The 16,804-nt window shown below is 48.9% G+C and overlaps 6 protein-coding genes across 6 annotated transcripts; 3 read left to right on the forward strand and 3 right to left on the reverse strand.

Annotated features, from left to right (window-relative positions):
* Window positions 1–719: 719 nt before the first annotated feature.
* BGZ61DRAFT_573691 (beta-lactamase superfamily domain-containing protein) lies at window positions 720–1,571 on the reverse strand (the record flags this gene model as incomplete). Its single annotated transcript, XM_046256138.1, has 2 exons — window positions 720–1,358; window positions 1,539–1,571. The coding sequence occupies 2 exons, from the start codon at window positions 1,569–1,571 to the stop codon at window positions 738–740; spliced, it is 654 nt and encodes a 217-aa protein (XP_046094058.1). The 3' UTR covers window positions 720–737.
* Window positions 1,572–2,629: 1,058 nt separating this feature from the next.
* Window positions 2,630–3,284, forward strand: BGZ61DRAFT_573695 (uncharacterized protein; the record flags this gene model as incomplete). Its single annotated transcript, XM_046256139.1, has 4 exons — window positions 2,630–2,737; window positions 2,795–2,868; window positions 2,937–3,008; window positions 3,058–3,284. The coding sequence occupies exons 1-4, from the start codon at window positions 2,700–2,702 to the stop codon at window positions 3,282–3,284; spliced, it is 411 nt and encodes a 136-aa protein (XP_046094059.1). The 5' UTR covers window positions 2,630–2,699.
* Window positions 3,285–5,013: 1,729 nt separating this feature from the next.
* Window positions 5,014–5,778, reverse strand: BGZ61DRAFT_374139 (uncharacterized protein; the record flags this gene model as incomplete). Its single annotated transcript, XM_046242309.1, has 1 exon — window positions 5,014–5,778. One exon carries the CDS (start codon window positions 5,776–5,778, stop codon window positions 5,014–5,016), a length of 765 nt encoding a protein of 254 aa, XP_046094060.1.
* A 1,980-nt stretch (window positions 5,779–7,758) lies between these two features.
* Window positions 7,759–8,333, forward strand: BGZ61DRAFT_374135 (carbonic anhydrase; the record flags this gene model as incomplete). Its single annotated transcript, XM_046242307.1, has 3 exons — window positions 7,759–7,816; window positions 7,887–8,109; window positions 8,204–8,333. Coding segments are annotated over 3 exons (411 nt in total), but the record flags the coding sequence as incomplete, so codon positions are not given.
* Window positions 8,334–8,765: 432 nt separating this feature from the next.
* Window positions 8,766–9,809, reverse strand: BGZ61DRAFT_405674 (uncharacterized protein). The gene is made up of 2 exons (XM_046243140.1): window positions 9,138–9,809; window positions 8,766–9,089 (listed from the first exon to the last, which is right to left on the reverse strand). Exons 1-2 carry the CDS (start codon window positions 9,768–9,770, stop codon window positions 8,895–8,897), a joined length of 828 nt encoding a protein of 275 aa, XP_046094062.1. The 5' UTR covers window positions 9,771–9,809; the 3' UTR covers window positions 8,766–8,894.
* Window positions 9,810–11,135: 1,326 nt separating this feature from the next.
* Window positions 11,136–11,904, forward strand: BGZ61DRAFT_374140 (uncharacterized protein; the record flags this gene model as incomplete). The annotated part of the gene is made up of 2 exons (XM_046242310.1): window positions 11,136–11,781; window positions 11,810–11,904. The coding sequence occupies 2 exons, from the start codon at window positions 11,136–11,138 to the stop codon at window positions 11,902–11,904; spliced, it is 741 nt and encodes a 246-aa protein (XP_046094063.1).
* Between the last annotated feature and the right edge of the window lie 4,900 nt (window positions 11,905–16,804).

Raw genomic sequence — 16,804 nt, forward strand, 5'->3', positions numbered from 1 at the left:
GTGGCGTACCAACCTGTGACCGCGTCACTGGTATAAAGAGCGGCGGGTAGTGCTAAAGGACTGCCTTAGTAACATGCCAGGTGTAACGGGTCAGGCCCACTTGGCTGGCGGCTCTGCCGCCAAGCCCGAATTCTTCTCCACAGCGCCATCGAGTTGATTCTCGAATCTTCTATATTAAAGAAGATATAACGCGTCTTCACGCACCCAGTTTGTATTTAGATTCTTTCCTTTCTTCATCTTGAAAGTAAACAGCATAGGGACTAGTTAGTTGAATCAACTCACTAGAGGCCTTTCACACCAGGGGCAAAGTAGTGCTTCAGAGGAAGAGGACGAGATCGCAGCAGCATTCATCGCCGCCAGGCATCTATCAGCCAGGATGACCGACGGAAGTTGACGCTGATAGAGTGACCTGAGGTGTTCCAACGCCCATGAGTAATGTCACATCGTATCACTAAGGCGGCTCTGGCACGCGGGCGGTGTGACCCACGGGATCAAACTTCGATGCAACAGATCATTAGGAGAACCTCGCCACAGTTGATGAACAGGACTATCTCTAAGGAAGGATAAAAACAAACCAACTTCAGTCATTCATTTTGTTAGAAATCAATAGCTTCAATGCAGTTAAAATCCCCCATGGCATGTAACTGAATCTGCCCCTACTAATAACTTGCCGTTGCCGGCACAGTCATGGACCGAATTGCATGACCAATCCATCGACCCTTCCGTCACCGTCGTCTTCACACAATCTCTTGCAACACACCAGGCGTCAGCCAACAAACTCTGTCCATGACGCCTTCCGCCTCAAAGGCATGCCTGAGAGCAGGTCCATTCTCGGTAAAGTGCGTCCACGACTCGTAATGCATAGGGACCAAGACGTCTGCGTCAATATCTCGAAATAGCTTTGCTGCTTGTTTTCCATCCATAGTGATCTGGATCGGTGTGGCAGAGCCTGGGGGCGGAATCATGACTTTGCCAATGTTCAATACTGCGACAGAGATATGATATTTTTCCTTCATCTGGGCCAGTTCCTCCAGATATACCGTGTCGCCCGAGAAGTAGATGGCGTTCGGCCGTCCATCTGTTAGGCCAAATTCATCGGCCAGGATAATGAACCCGGTACACTCGCCTCCAGGCAGGTGCTGGCAAGGGGTGCCAACTACCTCAAGCTTCTTGCCACCAATGTCGAGTCCTACTTTCTCCCAAGGACGGAGACCGCGTACTCCCGGGCGCGGAGCCAGTTTATTTGCGCCGTCAATGGTAGTCAGAACCTTACGGCCATCGAGGAGCAGACGGCCCGGCTCATCGAGATTGTCGGCGTGGTCTTCATGGCTGAGAAGAACCACCTCGATAGGAGGCAACTGCGCAGGACTTAGTACAGCCTGCTCCGTATTCCTCAGGATACCGACACCAGTATCTCACTCCGTGCCAGCGGGAGAGAATACAGGATCTGTAAGCAGGTTAATGCCTAAGGCTGGGAGATGGAAAATGGCTGTCGCCGTGCCGATGTGGGTGATTCCAAAAGGCGTGGACAGACGGACACGAGAAAGACGCTTTGCCGCGTGGTTGGCCATAGTTGTTATAGCTCAGGGGATGAAAAATTGATTCGAGTATAGGATGAATACTGATCGCCTTGACATTAATTTTTTTTTTAAGAACGTCTGAGTGTGGGTGAGCACGAGTAGTCGGTACATGTATGACTTGCTTACTATGCCCTATACATCCCTCCACCGCTGGCTCGGATGGAATTATGTCATAACGACCGGCGGCAGACATTCCGCCCACCAGCTTTGTAAAGGTAACGAGCCACACCAATCGTTTACAGTATAATTACTTAAGCAATAAAGTTTACACCCGAGCGAGTTCGGACTATAGACTCCATCAGCTGATATGATGATTCCTCATCAAATCTAATCAATAAGATTGCTCACATTGAACTTCTGGCGTCTGATCCCTGGCGAATTGACCCGCTGGTCCCATCAATTTCCCCACTTCTTCTCACGCTCTTTCTCAGCTAACGCAGTCAGCCTGCACCAATTCCCAAACCGCCCTGCCACTAGCGCTTATGTCTTCCTGCACTTTGGAGAGTATATCGTTCAACGCCGGCATCCCCAACTTCACCGACGCCGTGTACCTTATATCCGAGTCCTATTCGGTCAAAATACCACGTTCTCCCGACGCAAGCCGATCCATCAACTTCACTGGCCAGGTATAGAAAGAGATAGTCTCCGATCACCTTCGGCGCTTAAGTTCCACGGCCGTGACGCTATGGAATCAGCGACGGATTAGTAGCCCTTGCAGCATCGCCTTATGATAGCTATGGCACTTCTATAATACTGATTACTAAAGAACAGAGGAGTCTCGGATGACTCGGGTGGATTGTAAAGTCCGATACAGTGCAATAGCACTCCCGATTAGTGAAAGCCCTTGTAGGCTCCCCTTGTGATAGCTATGGCACTTGCGTAATGCTAATTACGAAAGAATGGAGGAGCCTCTGGCGATCCTCAGCTTGGTTATTGGTGTAACCATCCTTCACTCGGAACAACCTATATAATAGAACTCAAATCTCCTGTTTATATTGGCGATTTGCATCATCACCAACCTCCAAATCCTGTTAAGAATTGCTTAGTCAATCGCCACGCGCCAATAAACTAAGGCTCATTGAACCGATATATCACCGCATCGTTTTCAAGGAAGACAAAATGGCCGAGACTGTTGCTGATCTTATTGCGGCCCACGAGTCTGTTATCGCAATGTTCCATTTACAAACGAAAAGTGCCTAACGCGATAAGAATAGACCCCAGGAGTTCGAACCGTTCCCGACTATCGCCGACATGAACAAGGCATCCAAGCCTCGCCTTACCATCGTCGGTATGTAACCCCGTTGGTCTGTTTTCCGCTTTGTCTGGAGACTCGCTCACCAACTTCAACACCGGTAGTGGCCTGTGTGGATCCTCGGTGTAGCATTGACCAGTTCATCGGCTTGGACCTCGGAGTGTCGAATGGTGAAAGTAAGTAAAGAAAAGAGAGTCGGCCGCAAGGAGACTAATCAGGAACCAGTGGTTATGGTCTCGCGTAATGCCGGTGGCAATATTCGCTTCGCGGTACGGGATATTCTCCTCCTAGACACGAAGTTCGTAGTCGATGAACTCATCGTCGTTCATCACACCGATTGTGGCTCGCTGATGTTTACGAACGATTGGATGCGCGACGCCGTCAAAGCGCGAGTAGATCAGAGTCATTGGGATGAAATTGACCAAATTAACTGGGGTGCGAATACGGAGTAAGTATTAAATCTATTACGGTGAGGAAGTTTGCTAATGCTTGGGTACAGCATGGCGGGCAGTGTTAGAGGTGATCTTGAGTGGCTTCGTGCCAATAAGGTTATCAGGGACGAGCTTAGGAATACAGCCCGGGGTTTCCTCTATAACATCGAGACTGGAAAGGCCGAGGAAATTAAACTTGCTTAGTTATTATGGTTTATAATGAACTAGAAGTAGCTAATCAATATGTCAATTTAAAGGAGAATTGTTTTAGTACTGGTTTCAGTTACTGTAGTAAATTATGAGACGGAGTTTCCTCCGTTTATGGGTAGGAAGTGCAGCCATTCTAGCCTTCTACACGCGATAATAGCCGATACCTCTAGCAAGTTATAACAATTCTGGATCATTTCTTGCCTGTAACACACAAACCACTGAACTGTCTCAATCGAACCACAACCCCGGATCTAGTAACAGAGGTATGGAACAATTGAACAGCTGTGGGCTCTGGTCAGACCAAAAGGAAGGTCTGGAGCAATGGTAAAAGTTGTACGAGTCAAGATACGAGACATCTACCTCGGGGAAGAGGGGCACGGAAATCAATAGATGCGAGAACTTAAAGCAGCCACATAGCCGAGGGGACCAACCCAGGATCACGGTATAGATATAGCCAACCGATCTCCCGAGGGTAGGAGACGGCCAGATTTCAATTGGTGTCGTCAGCCACTGCTTGGTTGACAGTGTGTGCAGGTGCTGTATGCAATGATCATTCCTCCATTGTATTCCTCTTGATTTCCCAGCCCCAGGGCACGCCGCGTTACATTGCCCCATCACATTCCACGTTCTCCCTGTCCCGGCACACTCTAAACGTCACTGTCCTAACCCCCCGTGGTCCCGGCACATTAGATTTCCCGTCCACACTTTGTCTTACCTGGTCTATCCTAATTGCTGTCCGCTCCTTCAACGGCGAGTTGCTGACACAATAGCCAAAAACCCCATTTATTTTCTCTCACAATTTTTAGCATTTTTCAAACCCAATGCTTCCATAGTTGACCAAATTTTCAAGCTGTTCTTACCCTCTCAACGCCTCTCCGTACTACATTCAAAAAAGTCTCACATTTAGGGAATGGGGTTGATCTCATATTTTTAATCTAACTAGTAAGTTGAGAGACTATTACAAAGCATCCTTCGCCACCTGATCTCTATTCTTAGGGAAAGCCGAATACCTACGTTGATAATTGCCAGATACGTCAGAGCGAAAGTTGCCACCTATTGCCACCTATTGCCACGAGGCTTAGCAATCAGCTTCTAACTGATTCTATACCGAAGAGAAAGGATATATAAAGCTTGCCCTGAAACCTCAAGACAGAGGGGGAAGACAGAACACACAATTTTTTCACCCTAATGTTTAACAATAATCCACAGCCACCTACCTGCTCAAATTCACCAAACCTCAGCACAGAACACATCATAATGGTAAATACTCTGTTTCGCTGTCAAGCTCTAGCTCGACAGCTAAAGTTCGCCTACGGGGCGTGTCGAGCGTAGTTGCGGTCGGGATCTGAGTTTGGCGAGCGCCGGTGCTTCGCGAAGTCATACTGGCCGGGTGTGGGCAGACAAAAACGCTTGGGTTCCATCTTACACACGTGTAATCACAGGACAGCGAGAAATAAACGTCAGAGCAAATGTCATGGTCTACTCTTCTTGCAAAAGCCGAACAATTCTTAGCCACTCCACTAGGAAACTAACCGATTGCCTACTGAATCTCGTCGCATGCAGCCAGCGCACCCGCGAACCTCTCTGCGAGATGAATCCCCTCCAACTTCCTACGGAAGTCTTCTTTCCCCGTACCCTTGCCATCGAACCCAAAAGCAAGTCCAAACTCCTTGACATCGTTGTCGAAGGTGGTCTCCGGCTTGTCCCTGCATAATCCACACATGGTCTGAACCAGTGCATCGGTGAACCCGACACGTGGAAACGCCGCGACAACCTCCTTGTACTCTTCTACGGAGACGGCGCCGCCGGGGAAATTCGGCCCAAGGAAATCGGCCATGATGCCAAAGTGCACAAGAGCAACTTCGGGCTCCTTGTACGGCGCGATTGACGCTACCCCATGCAGCGCGATGGCGTCCCAGACCATTTGCAATCGTCGGCCGCCCTTGTCCCAGCCCTCTTCTGTCTGAGAGTGGGCGATTATGAAGTCGCGGGCGATATTAGCCCCGTCGACCTCAAATCGCTTATCCTTGGAAACGAGGGACTTGGTTGTGGCCCAGCCCATGTCATGCAGGATACCACTGAGGACAACCATCTCGGTGTCGACCTCGTCGGCTATCTCAGCGAACTGCGGCAGCTTCTTGCGTAGGAGTAGCGCGAATGCGGTACTGCGGAGGCAGTGATTCACCGTGATTGAGGTGGTGTGCCGCTTGGCATAGTCAAGCGCGGCAGATATGATGTGTGAGTTGGGAAAACGTATCCCCGAGATAGGGAAGGACGGAAAGGAGGTTGGGTTTAACGACGCCATGGTACCGTCTAATCAATCATTCGAGATGTAAATAGTCAAAGATTTTTGTGACATCTGCACACAATCATGCAATTTTGCAATGATTCCACTTTCATTCCGAGGAACGCATCCATTATATTAGTATCCATCGCTTACACGACCCAGCGCTTCCTTTCATCCACACACAGGCGGCCCCGTCATAGTTATGTCATGACGGATAGCGGCGGAGACGTTCTTCTACACCGGCTTTGTAATTGTTGCTGATTAAGTGCGGCGCCATTGCATTAGCAACAAAGTTTGGCGCCGAGCAGGGCCGGAGTTTAGACTCCATCGGCATGTATCGAAAGCGCTGCCGACTGCAACTCGGCCAGCCCGCCGACCTGCAGTCGACAGCCGCCAACCCCAACCCTTCAGGCGCTGACATGGATATACTCCTGATCCTGTGGAGTGATGAGGAATCAATCTGCTAAGAAGGTCTTAGAATGAAGCCCACTACCTGGTCTAGGTGGATGACTAGTATGCAAGGTGGGGCCATACTGTAGTTTGGTATTGTCAGATCTCGTGACTCCGTAAGTGGGGTCTGACGGTCTGAGTTGGGTGCCTTTAGCACAGGGAAATGTACGATCAAATGATGCCCAGATAGGCTGATTGAATTGATGATAATTACGACCTTAATAACGTCGTTATGACTGATGGATTGACTGTTATTGATCATCTTGATCAGAGAGGGATTTCCGTTATCTACGGTCTCCGAGACCCCCGCTTCCTTAGTCATCCGGTCGGCCGGATCCCTCCGTCTGACAGGTATCCTCCGAGCATTACCAGAACTTAGTATAATGCGTCCGCGGTTGGCAGGCGGCTTTCCCCACAATGCCAACGGGTAAAGCGAATTACAGTAGTTTTTCCAGGGTTACATGCCGACCCTGGAGAATTCGATTACATACCGTAAGTCACCACAGCTTCCATATGCCCTGCTTGGAAGGATTCTATTTGATCTAATCACTAAATTTCCCAGGCCCCCTTAACCTCATTGCGACGGTTAGCAGTCATGGGTATGGCTTTACCTTAAATCTGCATGGGGAAGGGCTGATGCGGGAGAGCCTGTTGAGGTTGTGAGTTGGAGCTGCCCACCGCGAGACGTGGAGCGGTCGGGTGGCGTGTAATCCGTCCTTTTTTTCCCTTTCTTTAGTCGACTGAGACAAATATGGGAGAAGGGTCGAACAGGAAGCTCGAAAAAAGGGACCCAAATTATCGCCGTAACTACAGTCCATTTCCTATTCACCTCGTCTTTGATTTTTTGTTTCTTTCGGAAGGTCGGCTCTGCGGCAAATATCGGCGGCCCTAGTTCGCCGATGGTGCGGATATTAAGCAGTCATGAGAGAAACCAGTTAACTTCCGACCGCCCCCAGAGTTAAACATAACGAAGCTAAGAACTGCGATACGGGACTTTTGTATGAGAGGTGTTCAGTAATCCATTCAAGCCAACCATGATCGTGCCGTAGAATAGCAACAAGTGCCGCCAGCTATCTATCGCGGAAGAGTAAATATATATGGTAATTCACGTTCTTAGTGACAAATATATAAAAGGCATTGTCCCTTCAACTGGTGAGAGGGCTCTGCACACATGCACATAAACCATTTCAGAGCAGTGACCACAGGAGATTCCATTGACACGCCTCTGCTTCGACAGCGAGACGTAAGCTCTTCCTGAACTATTAGAACATAACTTTGGCAACATGGATCGCAAGCCCGCCAACTACCAGCCAGCATATCGTCCGACGGTCGATGAGCTGCTCCTGCGCAACAAGTACGACTCTTTGAACCCTAGACTTTTAACCCAGATACATGTCTCACGCCGTGTATAGGAACTATGCGCCACCGTACACAAGCCTTGGCCTGACATGCCGGAGTTACTGGAATGGACTTCGCCATCTACCGTCGTCAGTGCGTATCCTTCCGCATTAGCTCTAAATTTCTTTCCTCTTAAATTAAATCTCTGCAGTTGCCTGTGCCGACCCTCGCTGCGACCCTCAGCAATTCATGCAAGGGAGGAGGGGCGGTAAGTTTCGCGCTTATTCTTCCTTCAGGCATGCTTCCTTGACACATGATACTGAGTTGAGGATCTACAGAAATTGCTGCGATTCGAAACCTAGGCGGTCAAGCCGAGATCAGCATCCACGATGTTGCTACCCTAGACAGTGAATTCCGGTTCAAGGAGCTGGTGGTTGTTCACCACACTGATTGTGGTGTCACGCACATGACAAAGGATGGAGTCTATGCGTATCTGAAGGAGAATCTCCCTGACGCTACTGCTGCAGCATTGGAAGCATTTCCGATCCGTATCTTTTCAAAGTTCGTTCCCTGCTCCTCCGCTCCTCGCTACCAGCCACACCCTTCCCTCAATATCTTTCACTATGACATAATAATAATCGTTTTGCGGCTTTAGCATGGAAGAGGGCGTGAGACATGACTTGGAGGTTGTGCAGAAGTCGCCTTATCTCCGTAAGGAGCTGAAAGATTCGGTCCGAGGGTTCGTGTTTGACATCAAGACTGGACCTTTGAGCCCAGTTCTGTGAGCTTTACAAGAAGGAATCTGGGAAGTAAATCGCAGATGTGCCTGAGGTTGTTCAATAAGTCCAGAAGTAGGCGATGTTACGACGTTCGTGTTACAGCCCGGCGGTGGCCTGCGTCAGGACCTGGGGCGGGGTCCTAGGACTGGCTATCGCTAAAAACCCGGCTCCTCGGTTATCAATGCAACTTAATTACCTCAATCTACTCTAGCTACTATATATTGCCTATCAATACATTGACCGGATTCAAGATTTACACCCAATTGAATACTAATCCCTTGACAAGTCATATCACATGCGTAGGGAGAGATATTCCATGTAGGACGAATGGGACGGGTTGCTCCGCTCAGGAGCCCAGTAAATCTGACGACATTATCGCCCTCTGCAGCGAGTGCGCATACTAAATTCCTCAGAATCTCAGAAGTATTAAACGGCGTGCCGCAACAATCGTCGACATTATTGACGACTAACTGAACGAGTGACTCGACTAAGACGAGATCATTGGTATCTACCAAATAGAGCAAATAATTCTCTTTTCAATTTTTTTTATAAATTGAAAAGTCTTAGCTAAGCCTCATCCGCAAGCTCATCAATCGAACTCATCACTCCGTATAGATTCTTGGCACGCTGGGCATCCTCTACCACCTTGTTGAACTCTTCAACTCCAGTGCCTCTCCCATCGTAGCCCCATTCCATTCCATAGTGCACAACAGTGCTGTCGAACGTGTAGCGTCCCCTGTCCCTGCATAGGCCGCAGAAGATCTCCTTAAACTCTTCCGCAAAATGCATGCGCGGAAACGCGTTGCAAATCTCCTTAAACTCTTCCGCAAAATGCATGCGCGGAAACGCGTTGCAAATCTCCTTAAACTCTTCATTCGTCATGGCCCCTTTCAGGTTCGGCAGGTCATCTGGCAGCCCAAGGAGGTGCAGGCTCGGCCCAAGGAGGTCGCCATGAATGCCGTAGTGAACAAGCGCGACTTCGGGCTCTTTCCAGGGCGCAAAAGCCTCCATCGTATGCAGCGCGATGGCATCCCAAGCCAACTGCATGCGGCGGCCGTTTTTGCTCCAGTCGCCATCTTTCTCCAGCGTTGTGTCAATAAAGTCGCGAGCGAGGTTGGCACCGTCGACCTCGAAACGCCTTGTATTCGTCACAAGCTCCTTCGTTTTAGTCCAAGCGAGGTCGTGGAGGAGACAGCTCACGACGACAAGCTCGACGTCAAGTGCATCACCCAGCTTGGCAAATTCAGGCATCTTCTTCTGGAGGAGGAGGCAAAAGGCCGCACTTCGCAGAACGTGATTCAAGACTCCCGGGGTCGAGTACTTCTTCGCATGTTTGTAAGAAGATAACACAAGGGGAGTTGTGGGGAACTGTATCCCGGTCAAGGGGAAAGAAGGGAACGGGTTGGCAGTTGACGACACCATGGTTGTTAGTGTCGATTGCATAGAGACGAGAATATCTGAGTCGGTGACTAGAGATATGATGAATGTGTGCGACCATTCACGACGATGGAATGGCAAGGTGCCTTATATAGGAAAATATTGGGTGGTCGGATCTGACTAATCAATAAAGGGGCATGCGGATGATCAGTAATTATTCCGTCCTTAACTTCCGAGGCGCATCGGAGCTTAGGTACACATCATTGATTAGTGGCAGGATGCGTGCGCGGCATTTGCAGGTAGGTCAGTTTCCGAACTAGAGCGGTTTCAGAGTGGTTTATTAATATCAGTGACCAGCTGGTCTGTAGCAGCTATTTGAATATAGGTGCCTCTCAAATCCTAAGTGTGCGCCACCGTTACGCGGCTGGCTTTAAAATAATTGATGATAGCTAAAAGAAGGATACTGCCCTCCCCCATGAATCTGAGTGCGGTATAGAGCGGCAATACGGCTAGTAAAAGGAATTTGGAGGGCAGATATCACAGGGGGGGCGAAACCCCCAGTGATTGGTCACCTGAATTATGGTCATACGTTTTTTAAATTCCGGCCATGTACGGAATATATACATAATCAGCCCTGAAGCCATGCAAATTGATAGAAAATCCATTGGTTACAAACCAAACCATTAGCAATAATCATCATTCCGAATATCCCCCTCTGCATTCAGCCACCGACTTGTGGACTAGTGGACGGAAACTAGTTCCGACATGATTTTCAGGTACGTAATCTCCGCCGCGAGCTTCCGGAACTCAGCATCACTCGGGCGGATTGTAAGTCAGATGCTGTATAATGGTAGCTCTTGATTAGTAAACCCCCCCTGCGGCCTCCTCTTGTAATGACAACCGCCCTTGCTGACTTTACGTGGCTGATAGCGCGGTACACAGCCCTAGGCTCGGCAATGATTATGACATCTGCTGATAAAATATCCGGTACAGGTGAAGCTCACTCTCCGAGATGCTTCGGATCTTGCTTCAGCAGCGTGCACGAAAGCCGCGTGCGCAAAAGCAATATGGTGTACAGGGGCTGGGGGATTGCCTATTTGGGTAATACGTCTGATAATAAGGCCGGCCGACCCGGACGAGCTGTCATTGATTATTCATCGTAGAACCACGTCCTGCTTTTCGAGAGTTCGCATTGCTTAATCATAATTGATCATGATTACCAAGATGCTGGCTATGCTTACTAGTCCAATGAGTCATTACAGTGCAAAGCTCCATCTGTGCTCGGAAGTAATGTTTTCGCTGGCGTTTAAATAGGAGTCTTATCGTCGTTATTAGTCGCCTGTACCTAACAATACGAGCCCTTTCGCCCAAATCGCCATTACGCAGCTGTTACCGCGCGTCCAAACAGCTTATTCCGCAGGAGACAATAAAATGGCAACTCCCGACCTCGCGACAAAAGTCATTGCAGGAGTTACGGTTGTTGACACGCCGATTGTTCGAGCTGCCCAGGGGTATGCTCGTGCTCACGGTGATGACTTCGCGTTCAACCATGTGATGCGATCATGGATACTCGGTGTCGTCGTCTACCAGAAACTCCACGAACAGGGTGTCCTTCCGCAGATGGACTTGGAGGCGCACGCTATCAGCGCTGTGTTCCACGATCTTGGCTGGGACTGCACAGGCGAGCTTGTTTCCCAAGACAAACGCTTCGAGGTGGACGGAGCGGAAGCCGCTCGTAACTGGATTCAAGAGGAGCAACGGAGTGGAAGAGCGGAGCACTGGGACCATCACAGGACCCAGTTGGTTTGGGATGCCATTGCTTTGCACACTACCGGTACGATCGCCTTGTATAAAGAGACGGTCGTCAAGGTCTGTGCCTTTGGGATTAGGGCCGATATTCGAGGTCCGAATTTCGATAAAGGTGGAACAGTCTCGTGGGACGTGTTTAATGCTGTCAACGAGATGTTTCCCCGCCTGGATTTGGCCGACGGGATTCGCCGAGTTATATGTGGCTTTTGCCGGACCAAACCCGAGACTATATATGGTCAGTATATACCTTTTCTTGTTTTACTGGTATGTTCTTAACTTAACTTCTGCGGATATAGACAATTTCCAGGTGGATTATGGCAGGGAATTTGTCGAGGGCTATAAGCCGGAAGGAAGCCGGCTTCTTGATATTGTTGAAAAGACTTTTAAGTAGGTAGTTAATATTAAGAAGATTCTTGTTTTTATATACCTTGTGCTTTTAGTCTGTACTTTTAGTGTGTTTATTTTTTATAGTTAGTTAAATTATTATTGTTCTATTTTAGAGAATTTTATAATATATATAACTTAATAAGTGCGCAATGTAGATAAGTATGCAATACACTTTTCTTAACTATTAAAATAAGAACTAAGATAAAAATATAACTAAGCATCTAATTTATCAAAACTAATTATTATTCTCTTCCTTAGATATCTTAATAATAATCTGATAGGTTCTTATATTATAATCAGTCTTTCTGTAACGGTCTCAAGGTAGTGTATTGCACCTAGCTAGGCCACTCTACAGAGTATACCAAACTTAAGGAAAGAAGAAGAAGAGAAAGAGAGTAGAGGAGGTCCATCCATAAATATACTCGTCATGGTGGCTTAAAGGTAAAAGTGGGCCACGAAAGGCCGAGGGTTCCCGAGGCCACCTACGGGCACAGCCCGTTACACTTTCCACAAGTTCCACAGTAACTTCCCTTCAGTTATGCTGCCTCTCCTTAACCTCTACTTCTCGATGATTTAGTTATTATCTGCGTATTGGCATCTATCTGATTAATTGTATCCCTTCCCTTATGTACAGTTATCTTCCCTCTATTCTGCAGGCGGGTTTATTTTACTCTATATCGCTTATTAAGAGCTTTATTTACCTATTGTCACAGGCTGAAGCCTTAGTAAGGGTTCCGGCATGTGACGGTCAAGGTTCCCAACGTAGTCAACCGTAACCTGATTGGTTTATGTTGGCAGTTGTAACGGGGCGTAACTGTTACGACGCACGTCGAATAATGGTACGATTGGTTGGATCGGCGTGGCAACGCGGGACGGAGTAACCTCGAGCCGAGGGCCAATAAGGATTGGAGCGCGCTTTTTCAGGATCGCCACGATCTGGGGAGCTTCACGATCCATCAAGAAAGGAAACAAGTATATAGTTTCGCTCATTCGCACATCTCCTGTCTATCTAGTCCTTCAGCTTTCAATACAACTTGATTACTCAAGAATACTTCTTGACATCATCAGACGTGATTCGCCACTCCACGCTCAGTACGTTACGCCCCGTTTCAACTGCCAACATAAACCAGTCAGGTTACGGTTTACTACGTTGGGAACCTTGACCGTCACACGTAATAGCAGGTTCCAATATATACTATAGCAGTTATATTGCTCGGTGACACCAAGTCGAGGCCTGGCACTAAACTTAGGTCCGCGCTAATACAGATACAGTTACAAAATATGCTTTAGAGATATAGCTAAATGTTGGAATGAGACCTCGTGTGGCGGCATAATATGCCTGATCCGGACTTCCGGATCCGGACAGCCTGATCCGGAACGCCGGATGCGGAACGCCGGATCTAGTTAACAACGCCGGATCCGTCTCCCTTTGACACCCTGATCTAGATCCCTTTGAGTATAAAATAGGGCCCCTATGACCCTCAATCAATGGAAAAACAACCTTCTCAATTTACATCACTTGATCAATCACTTCTGCTATTGCATATAGCAAATTGCGTATCCAACACTAAACTTGAAATTCCTTCTCTTTGATCAATTGCCGTAATTAGTGAGCATTTTCGATCGTATAATATGTCTGTCGTGTCAAACCACAGTGGCCGAATCTCTTCTCCACTATTCAGATGCCGCGCCATTAGTCAAGCTCCGTGCCTGCTCGGGAGATAAATAGGCCAACTCCGTGCTTGCTCGGGAGATAAATAGGCCAAATACGTGTCTGGGCGCAATAGCCATACAGTCTAACGGGCCTTGGCAAATATGGTTGAATCGCTTGCTTCTTCGGCGGCCCTGGTCACGAGCTGCGAATCCCATCCAGCAGTTTTTCCCGCACATCAGTTTCCTTACGGAGTCGCCGGAGACCAAACTTTTCTATTTGGGATTCACACATACTCAGCTGGGCTCTCTCTCGGCGTTATATCTCGGTAAGTCAAGCCGCTTTTCGCACCCGGCCACCTTGTCTTGCCCTCCCCGACATGCATTCCCAAGGCCAGCGTCTCGCTCATCGACAGCAGAATGGCGACCAGAGCCAAAGCTTAATATTCCGTCATTTTTATCCACATCTCAGTCCAAAATATCAAGGGTTGAGAGCCGTTCGCCAGTATAATTAGCCTTCCTCATCCAATCCGCAACGCCATTGACGCGGGTGGGCAGTATCTTATCTAGGAACTTATAGTCCCTTTGAATTAAATCCTTATTCCCCGCGCTAGCTTTATATAAGTTCTACCAGTTAGTAAAGTTTTTGCCATAGGTCTGGAGTAATATTTTATTGTTCTTTATACTTAGAAAGCTAATGTTAGAATAGATCGTGCGCACAGTCATGCACATGATCAGGTGACCTCGGTCACTTGAGTGACCATGCCGAGCACAGCCCGAATAGGAAGGCGGTCAACTGCGCATATAATACCCCTGACTGCTGCGGGGTCAGCCTAGATGACAATATGCACAATACACATACATGTGGGCTCTCAATGACTAAGATGCTATGCATGCTGCCTAAATCCAACAATTAAGAGTCTCATACGCAATCATATCTACCAGCAATTACCGCTTTAGGCAGCAGGCTGTCCACGAGCGCCCGACGAGCAGTCGCCGAAAGCATGGCGACCGCCACAAGCATCGAGCTAGTCACAGACGAGGATTGGATCACGTGGTTCAAGACCCTGAAGACTACAGCTATGAACGAAGACCTCTGGGACTATCTTGACCCTGAGAAGAAGAACAAACCGGAGCTGATCTCAAAGGCCCCAATTCCACCGGATATCACTCAATTCAAGAAGAAGCCAGCGTTAATCACTCGCTCAAGGCTCGCCGAGCAATCACAAGTCTCTAGCGATCACACCGAGACCATTACGGCCGTGACCGATGATGAAGACCCCACTCTTGGTGATGAAGACGACATGACGCTAAAGGCTCAAGATGTCAGCGAGCTGCCCGAGAAGGGTCTCCGAGTGTACAACGCCTTATGGGCCAACTACGAACACCGCAATAAGCGCCACAAGGAATTCCAAACCAGAACAAAGAACGTAAGGAACTGGGTCCTTGAGACGCTTGATGAACCCCTCTCTCGGCATCACTGCAAGCCAGAGACCAGTTTGCCTGAGTGGATTCAGTCAATCTATGACGAGTTTGCTCTAGCAACCGAACAGCGGAAGCAGAGGGCTCGCCGAGCATACCGCGAGATCTTGGGAGAACCACTCCAAGGAAAGATCAAGACCAACACTGCTGCAGCCGATTGGCTTAAGCGATGGCGGAATGCTATCAACGAGGCTCAGGATGTTGGCCTCCAAGAGGCAATAGAACCCGATCAGTGGCTTGGAGACCTCACAACAGCTCTTCAGTCAACGCACCTACAGGCTTGGACAGATGCATACAGCGTCATGCAGATAGCTCAAGTCCGAGCAGGTACTTTAACAGTCGGCCCAGTCATGGCAGACATTCGCCGAGAGATCGCTAAACGGCCGGAGACCCCACGGCGAGGAAGAGTGAGTCAGGGAGCCTTCCACGGCGGAGGAGGCACACAAGAAGAGGCCGATAGCTCGACGAATGCTCGACGAACAAACACCAAGAAGAGACGGCGTCAGAGCATTGGATCGGATAAAGAAGCCAAGTGCCCAGCATGCTGTCAACTCCATCCACTATCACGTTGCTTCTACGCCTTTCCAGAGAACAGACCTGACTGGTTCGAACCGCGGTCCCATGTAACCGAAAGGTTCAACAAGCGGCTAGAAGAGAACGAAGACGACCTAGTCGGACGGATCAGAAAGATCAAGCTAGAGAAATCAGCCTGACTACGACCTGTCGGCACCTGTACAGCGAACGCAGCCCTAATCATCAGGGATTGCATGACGAACGCTGAACTAGTAGCCGGCATCTACTACGCATTACAAAACTGTGTTCTCCTAGACTCAGGAGCAACCCTGCATATCTTCCGAGATACAAGCCGAATGAAAAACCTGCGAGCAGCCCAAACCAGGAGAACGAATAGCCCTAGATTTCCATCCGATGACCCCAGGCTATGCAGGCTATACGTCTGTATGGATCTTCACGGACCGAGCAACAGGGTACTCATGGGACTACTATGCCGACAATCGCTCAACGCTCGCTATCCGCACAGCGATCACTCACTTCCTCAAGATGTTGGAGGTGCAATACTCCATTAAGGTCAAAGTGTTTGAGTGCGATAATGAGATAACAGAAATACATCCGCAAGTCGCTGAGCTGCTGACCGCTCGGGGAATACGCGCCGAGCCTTCGGCCCCGAATACTCAAGCACAAAACGGGGGGCAGAACGCATCGCTGCAGTCATCATACTGAAAAGCCGCGCAATGCGTGCAGGAGCTAAGTTGCCTGAATATCTGTGGCCGGAATCGATCAAAGCTGCTACCTACCTTTATAATCGTACACCCTCAATTCACAGAAACAGAAAGACTCCGTACGAGTTGTTCCATCGCCAATTCCGCGGCGACCACTCAGCGAAGCCCGACCTCTCACACCTTCGAGCATACGGCTGCAAGGTCTTTGCATTGACTGCAGATGCACAATTGCGAAGAAACCGGCTTCAAAGGCAGGCTCCGAGGGCGTGGATCGGCTTCCTAGTGGGCTATACGTCAAGCAACTCATTCAGAGTCTGGAACCCCTTGCATAAGGAAGTCTTTACAACAAGAGACGTCTCATTCAACGAGCAGCAACTGTTCGACGGACGGACAGAGAGTCTTCGAGACGATTTAAGGCAACAGAACCTCGAAGCTATCCGACAACGCATCGAAGAACTTGTAGCGATACAAGCACAAGCTGAGCAGTGGCTATCACAGCCACCTGATGAAGAAGCAGATGAAGTAATAGGGGAA

The sequence above is a fragment of the Ilyonectria robusta genome, assembly GCF_021365365.1.
Source record: "Ilyonectria robusta strain PMI_751 chromosome Unknown BGZ61scaffold_68, whole genome shotgun sequence".
Lineage (NCBI taxonomy): Eukaryota > Fungi > Ascomycota > Sordariomycetes > Hypocreales > Nectriaceae > Ilyonectria > Ilyonectria robusta.